This window comes from Apis mellifera, linkage group LG1 (genome assembly GCF_003254395.2).
Source record: "Apis mellifera strain DH4 linkage group LG1, Amel_HAv3.1, whole genome shotgun sequence".
Lineage (NCBI taxonomy): Eukaryota > Metazoa > Arthropoda > Insecta > Hymenoptera > Apidae > Apis > Apis mellifera.
This window is the reverse complement of record NC_037638.1, coordinates 23,159,549-23,168,074: the sequence shown is the minus strand read 5'-3', so window position 1 is coordinate 23,168,074 and position 8,526 is coordinate 23,159,549. Positions and strand designations below refer to the sequence as shown.

The window sequence follows — 8,526 nt, the reverse complement described above, 5'->3', positions numbered from 1 at the left end:
ATTTTTCGTTGTATTCAGGATGTAGGATAGGACACAGCATTTAAGAGAGAATACTTCGTTATTTTTAGTTTTGAAAAATTTTATTAACAAAAGTTGTCCATTATAGAAGATTTTCATCTAGATAAAATCAAGTTTTAATTTTTTAGATTCATAAATCAAACTGTTTTGATAAATAGATATTGTGAAGGAATCGTTTAATTTTTATATAGATTGAATTAATAAATTAAATTTACGACTTCTTTCGAACATCGATATTTATTATTGATTATATCGGTTACAATAAATAATTATTCTTCTTGAATAATTCTTGAATAATTTAGGAATTTAAAAAGAATTTTAAATTATCGAAGATAAAAATTTGCTTTTCTAATTAAAAAATAGGAAATACTGAATGTAATACATTACATAGGGTATAAGAATTCTAATTCTTTTTAAAGTCGGTATTTCAGAATACGCGAGACAAAGTTCTATAGATGATAATATTATAAATTTATCTTACATTTATGATTTATGTTATCAGGATTCATAATGAAAATTTTCTTTCTAATGAGGAGAGTTATATAGAATGATATTCAATTCCTCATTTATGGGAATAATAATTTCAAATAGTCGGTATTACAGTTTTTGTTTCTCGTATGATATCGTATGATGGTAACTTTGATGGTAAATTTTCCATTCTTATCTATTGATGGTATTTTTTTACATTTTGAATCATTGAACGTTTTAACAACGAACAATAAAATAGAATTCTTACAAACGATTATTAACAATATTTATTCGAAAATTTAAAAGAAGAATTACGTTGAACTTAATAATAATAACAATAAATTTCTAGAATATAATTATCTATTTTTATCGAGGATATCATAATTATTCGAATATTTCGATTTTACAAAAAATTCAATCCGGTCTTTTATATATTTAATCGAGAAATATTTAAATCGTAAAATATTAATTATCAAACAACAGCATCTTATTATCAAAATTAAAGACAAGCTAAGGATTACTATTGTCCCGTAGTAATCGATCAACGGGATATCGTGACCGTAATAACGAAAATGTTTCGATTTGGAAAATTTAATCACGTGTTCCACGTTCCAAATAGCACGATCCATTGGTTTTATCAATTCATCTCTTATAATCTCCGACATCGCTTTGATGTTATAGTAATAACTGTAAAAACAGCATCGATTGCAACATCAATTAAGTGTTATTTCAAAAGGTCTCGATGAAAATTTGCATAAATCTTTATGAAACGGGTTACACTCACGTTTTATTCTCTATGACGTTGGTAAGGGTTTGCACGATGGATTCTTCGGTGATGGTATCGATGTCCAACGTAAGCCCGATACCAGTATCTAGAATTTTACGCGCGTTGAAAAGTTGATCTCCGAAAAAGGGAATGGCGACTACCGGCACAGAGTAATGCACTGCCTCCTGCAATGACTGCAGTCCACCTTGCATCACGTAGGCCATCACTTTCGGATGTGCTGTGTATAAAAGTAACGTTATAATATCGCGGATGTTGGGTGAAATAAAGCAGCGTAATCCTTATAGATTATTCTTTCCCCAGAGTTATTACAAATTTCAAGATTTAAGGGAGTAGAATCTCAAAGGGAGTAGACGGTGGAATAATAGCATTGAAACAAAAATCGCGTATTTTATCATCTCGTTTAGCATACAACGTTTATATAGTTACAATATCGATATATAATTTCACATGGAAAATTTCTTCGAGTTACAAAAACGAATACAAAAACGTTATCAATAATCAGCTCATTGAAACGGTGATAGGAATGTTTCATTGAATTTCAAAATTATAAACGGGATAATCGAATCGAAATTTTCATTATTTGTTATAAGGCGTCCACTTATATTCTCCCAGCTTTAATATATTTTCTAGAGCAGGGGAATGGCGAACATAAACCTGTCTATCAATGTATACAAAAGTTTTCCCTTGCTTGAATTTGCATCGAGACCGAGCGTTAGCGCGAACGATGTGGACTAGTTTGTCAAAATTTCCCGAGAGAATTTTCCCGTCGTGTCACGAGTTATCTTTTCGTTACTCTATGAATTGTTTAAATTGATCCTTTAGTCGGTTCAATAGAGAGAGCATCGTTTATTTTTCCAACTACCGAAGATTTTTCCCCGGTTTGCACGTGTTGCCAATTAAAACTATTGTAACAACGATATCGCTCGATATACTTTTTTTTTCCTTTGTTTCTCGCTTCGTTTCCCAATTAATCGATACAAATTTTTATCCGTATTCTATATTTCGCACCGTTGATTTCCGAATCATCACGAAAATATGTTCAAAGGATTGAATTTTTGTACTCGAGACAGAGAGAAAGAAAGAGAAAGAGAATGCGCGATGAAATTACATCGCATACGAGTCACACTTTACATTTGATCATTTAAAAATGAGCGTGGACGAGGTCGTTATGGAACACTTGGCTGCCCGAGAAAATTAACATCCATTCCAAATGAAAGGGCCTGCAAAGTCGGCGGCAACTTCATTAAGTATTTGCGCCAACCTCTGCTTACCTGTGAATCCTGTTTAACGAACAGACCGTGGCGCGACGAGTTTTGACGAGTTGTGTATGTAAATCAAAACGAAAATGCGATAATTAATGAACAAACACGTACTTAGGAGCAACGAGGACAATTACGTAAGAAGTTTCTTTTATCTTGGAAAGACGGAAAAAAAAGTAAGGAGAGAGAGAGAGAGAGAGAGAAAAGAAGAAAAGGGGGGAGGGAGCATCATGATCTTGGAAAATTCTTGTATCTCGCCGTCCTCGAGGAAGAAATCAAAGGAAGCATTATGTAATAGCGAGCACAATTCATCGTTCATCGGTTTATCAACGAATAAATTTATCGAGAGATGTTACTTTTTTTTTTCCTTTTTTTCGTTACGACGCGACTAAACCGTGTCGTTTCATTTTTATTCCCACATTAACGGGGATCGAGGCGTTTTATCGTCCGGATAATAACGATTCTTCGTGCGTTCACGTGAACGATTTCCAAGAGGCGGCCTAATAAAACGAACGTATCCCGAAGCGGTCAATCTATGCTCCGTTCAAAGGAGCCGCGTGGAAGTGGGAGGGTTAGCCTTGGATGACCTTACCGAGAATCGCTTGCTGGGGTGCCCACTTCACAAATTTGATGTTGGCTGGATGAATGGCCACGTCTTCGCCGTGTTTCCATAGAACTCTTTGCTTGAGAGAGCCGAGCGCCTTGTACAATGCGGTCAAAGAGTCGATTGACAACTGATGAGTTTGCAGATTCGAGCCTAGGGAGAAATAGATCGCCCCGTGCTCCGCCTTGTCCAGGAACTCTTGAATATCCTGCGATCACGAGAACGCGATAATTTAGACGTTAACGATATATTCGAAAGCGAAACGTATTTCAATTTAAAAAAAAAACACATTAGAATAATTCTAACTTAGAAAGAAGAAGTATTATATTCTAAAAACGCGTCTTCTTTTATTTTATTATCGTCGTGTGTTTGATCGATTTTCTTTTACAATATAAGAAGAGATGAGATATAAATGGTTCGAATATTCGTATCAAGTTGTACAGCTATATACAGTTCACGTGGAATACAAGACGTTGTTACACATTAATTGCGCAAGTTTCTCCTGCGAAGTGGACGCGCACGTGGCACAGCGATCACGTTTTGCGTCTCGTGTCTCGCATTAATTCCACGTGACACGGGCGCAATTCCATTTTCGGAGGATATCGGTGTAAAACATGTTCCAACATCCTGGAACGAACGTTGTTCGGACGGATGTATAATTTTGATCGATGTCTCACGATTCGCCAATCGTCATAGTCGATGTTAGTTAGCTTTAGTTGGGCAAAAACGGAAAGAATGGCCATGGAAAAAGATCCGGGAAGATATCTTGGATCGTCTTGGGGAAACGGAAGGAGGGAGGCTGGAAAATACCTGTGGAAAAATATTTTCCCTCGCAGTCACGTGGGCGGAGGGTAGGGCGAGGGTAAATAGCAATGACCTTTACTTTCGCGTCGCAATGTCGAGCCGTAGGTAAACTTTCCCCTATATCGGTTACCCTGCGAGAGCGCCACGCTATTTTCCCCCGGAGAAATCATTCTCCTTGCTCGCGGTATAGCGTTCAATCCCCTGCCGTGGTAAAACTGCGTGAAATAACGTTGCCGCGTCCCGCAAGGAGTAATACTTGTAATCGTTGACTGAATATAAGTTTCGCAATATCGTCTGTTGATCCGTCCTTCGGACGATCGATGAATCAAACCGCGGTCTTATTTCATATCCCGCGAATATAGGGGGGAAGATACGTGAATTGGAAACGTTACGAAATGTGTGTATGTGCGTACGTCGATTCATTGATATCTTACGATTTTAATTCGATGGAGAAATTTAGGAATATCGATTACCTTTGGTAAAGTTTCGCTTTTCTCCGTGATTTGGAGGCTGTGAACCTCGATTACATTTGGCAGCAGCGGTTTCGGATACCCGAATACGTGATTGTTTCCCAATATCACCAGACTGAAGTTTCTATCTATGTCCTCGATCGAAACGTCAGGCATCCACTTGTTAACGATCTCCTGCGCCCTAGGCAAATGCCAGTATTTATAATATATCCTGGTCCACGTTGTGTAGAGGATGTTCCAAATGCGCTCGTTCAGGTTCATTTTGTTGGTGAAAGGATAAGCCATGTCGGGATTCAACAAGGGGTCGTCCGGGTTCCCTGAAAATAAGAAATATAGTCGGATAATGCGTATCTTACTTAATTCTCATCTGATACGAAATCGGTACAGGTTAAAGCACTATCGGGGTATTCCATTCTTTTCTACGACGCGTGGTGGTCACCTCCGATTGCTCGCATTTTCTACTTTATCGACAATTTATGTCAATTTCCGGCTCACTAACGACATTCCGACCGAGCAGGGCACAAAAACCAGTAGAGAAAGCGAGCGGAACGATTGTCAGATCGAATGCCTCACTCTGCTCTCTCCGAGCATTCGAATTTTGTCGTTTCGATTAACTTTTTCCTTTCCTTTTCTTTTTCTTCTCTTTCCTTTTTTTTTCTATTATTGAAGTGTTACGCTTACCAACCGAGTCCATCACGTAGGGAAGATTGCCGACGCTCAAGAATCCGATTAGAACCGGCGAATTGTAATGTTTGACGAGGGCGTAATAGCACTGGTACCACAACTGTTCTATAATCACAGCGTCGAAGGTTTTGTTTCTTCTGGAAAAAAAAAAAAAAGAAAAGAAAAAAAGAAAAGAAGGAACGCCTCTCCATCGATTTCGCGATTAGGTGATCTCAAATCGATAAAGTTGTAACGCGATGGAATTACTATAATTTCATTCAGGTGCAGTTTTTATTTTCCGTATTAAGCGTAAATGGAAATGGCGGGGGAACAGTCGATGCGACTCCGGTAATTTCCTACGGCTCAAGGCAGAAAATTGCGTTGGCGCACTTTTCTTCGACTACTACAGCTTTAACGAGTTTACGAAATGAATGTTTTTGTTCTCGTCGACTTCCTACCGCCCTATATATATACCGTCTTGAATAGAATGAGAATATTTGTATTACGAAATTAGGTGCGTGATGGCCGTGCTGAACAGTTGTTCCTCGCACAATTCGTTCGCCTCTCGCATGTTCTTGTGCAAAAGGGTGAACGCCCCCATGTGCCTGTGAAACATAATCGATAATTGAACGGATCCAGCATTACGCCAGATTGTAACGTGTGAAATAATCTTACCTTAGACCGGTGCAATCTCGTTTTCGATAGGAAAACGACAAATCGACGTCCTCGTAATTCTTTATTGACTTCTGCAAGATTACGTTTATTTGTTTATCCGTGGCTTGAACAAACGAGATTTTTAATAGCGATGTGATTGATTTATTAGATGTTAATTTTAGATAAAAATATTAATCAATCACATCGGATTACGTGTTAATTCAATAGTTATGATTAATAGTTTATACTCACGATTATGCGTAAAAATTATACATAACAAAATTTAATATCGAAAGTTATTTTCCACAATGCCTCGAAATCGAATCTTTTGATAATAGATTAAAATGATCATGATCGTCGTTTGGAAATATCCGATTAAATTATCATCGTTAAACATATCGATTTGATTGCAAATTCTGTTAATCGGATCTACAGTAGCAAAATTGGAATTATAATTTTAAGAAAATTTTAAAAATGTATACGACAGAATATTCTTAAATTCACGAGCCACACTTATTATAAAAAATTCAAAGATTGTTCTACTTTCCAATTCTTATTCTTATACGCATATTAAATTGGCGATCATAAATTCCGTATTTAATCATGAATTCTAATATGTCTCTCTCTCTCTCTCTCGAAAATTCTCGTATATTCTCGATTTACTCGATCCATCGTCGAATTGTTGATTTCTTTTCGGGAGGACGGGGGAAAAAAAAGAAGGAAAAAAGGAACGGGCGAGCATCGGGTCACAAAGAGATGCGTTTAACGAGAAGAAATGTTAGTAAGGGTAAATTGAAGCCGAACGAAGTTTGCGTAACTTTGAACCGGAGTTTATGGAGAGGGTAAAGGAGAGGGGACACGAAAGGGGATCGGGTCTGGGAAAAAGTGGAAGTAGAGCGAGACAAGAAGAGAAAGAGAAGTAAAAATGAACTGGCGGGCGAACGTGGGAAGAAGGCACGAGAGGTGCGCGTGGCTCCAAGTGGAGCACGGAGTCAAACACCTATCCAAGGATATCTTTTCCAACTTTTCTCCACGGTCTACGATGATATTATTGAATTATTAAACCGTCGTTATAATCTTGTTAGAAGTATTTTCGCGCCTTTTTTTTTTTTTTTTTTTGCCAACTTTCTCTACCGCTGATAAATGGCGCAAGTTCTAACGCGATTGTATTGCGTGTAAATTGCCATAGTTTGCCGTTAATGGTTAAAACTGTTTGCAACTCGGTAACTGTTAAAATTTCTCCGTTCGAGACTTGAGAATCCGATCGAGAGAGAGAGAGAGAAAAAAGAATCGAAAATGTCGGGAGAGATTAAGTGGTATCGTTGTCGCAAAACGACGAGACGAAACGACGACGGAGAACGAAATGCAAAGAGAGAGAGAGGGAAAAGAGGGAGAGAAGAAAAGGAAGAGGGGGGAGAAAAAAAAATCGCACTTACCTTTGACGGAATGGTTGATATCATGGTAACGTTGTGTCCACGGGCCGCCAAAGCTTTCATCAATGCTTGAAAGGGTTGCTGGTGGCTGTAGCTCGCGCTGGGACAAATTCCGAGAATGTTGAACCCAATGGCTGGCGAGAATTGACGAAAGAGTAAAAGCACGAACGGCAGAGACAACATCTTGCTCTCCGCTTCAACCGCGTTCAACCAACGTGTATTTCGAGAGGCACTCGAGAGAACCACGGAGAAAATAGTCTTTCAATTTTTTAAACGGGAATCGAGGTTGCTGGTGTTACGCCTTTTGTAGGAATTTCTAAAGGGTGTGTGGTAGGGTGGAGCGGAGGGTGGGGTGGAAGAAGGAGGATTGGAGAGAACGATCTTCCCGTGAAAAATTCACAACATGTTTCACGATCAGTTTGCTCGGGGCCACGATAAATAAGTGAACCGCTTGTGCATCGGTCGCGTGTTTCTCGCACGGGTTGCCGGAGAAATAATGCAAACCCTCCCGTTTCGGCCAGTGACAGATATTTTTATACATCACATGAAACATAAAGGCGTCATTCACAGATTATGGAGCATTTCATAGAATCTATTCCCTTATCGCTTTGCTTAATGCGTTGTAAAAGGCGATTCTTTTTCAAGGTCATCGTATATATCGCGTAATAATTATTCTTACGTCCTCGTACAAGATGCCAATAAGAATTTAATAAACGTATTTGTTTTTGCCAACAATTTGATAACTGTGACGAAGAAAGAGAGTGGAATCTGTACACGAATTCGTATTTTGAAAAATAAAATATATATTAAACGTTGGGTCAAAGTTTAGTTGGTAATCTGAATAGGATCATAAAGGAATCGATTGTTCGCGAAAGAGTAAACATCGTTTTCTGTTCGAACTTTACTGTTTCGAAATTTACGTTTAAATTAGAATACGGCGCGATAATAAGAAAAAAGAAAAAAAAAGGAAAAGCGTAAGGTATAGGAAGGAGGAAAAACGTGTCGGGGTGGAGACGAATCACCGAGAATCGCGCCATTAGCTTCGATGCACGCTTTTGCCTCACCGTCAAGAGAATAACGCTCGGTTCAGCGTACGGAATGATGCGGTCGCATGGGGTTGAAGAAAAATTGGCCCACCGTCTCCAAAGAAAAGTTTCAACCGAGAAAAATATCATCTGTTCTCGCGAGAACTATGCCACTTTTTCTTTCTTGCTGATTTCGCTCGTGTTACAGTATCGCGAGCATATAAATACGTAAGCGACGATCGTGCAACGTCTGTTTCACGTACCATCGACCAGTTGTTGTATCCTGTTGCAACTTTGCTCTTGTAATTTTCAAAAAAAAAAAAAAGAAATAAAGAAATAAG

General features: G+C 38.4%; 1 protein-coding gene across 1 annotated transcript; it reads right to left on the bottom strand.

The window, feature by feature from the left end:
- Window positions 1–245: 245 nt before the first annotated feature.
- LOC725106 (UDP-glucuronosyltransferase 1-8) lies at window positions 246–8,123 on the bottom strand. The gene is made up of 8 exons (XM_001120991.5): window positions 7,164–8,123; window positions 5,749–5,819; window positions 5,580–5,678; window positions 5,092–5,231; window positions 4,414–4,727; window positions 3,125–3,344; window positions 1,271–1,490; window positions 246–1,173 (listed from the first exon to the last, which is right to left on the bottom strand). Exons 1-8 carry the CDS (start codon window positions 7,341–7,343, stop codon window positions 843–845), a joined length of 1,575 nt encoding a protein of 524 aa, XP_001120991.3. The 5' UTR covers window positions 7,344–8,123; the 3' UTR covers window positions 246–842.
- Window positions 8,124–8,526: the final 403 nt, after the last annotated feature.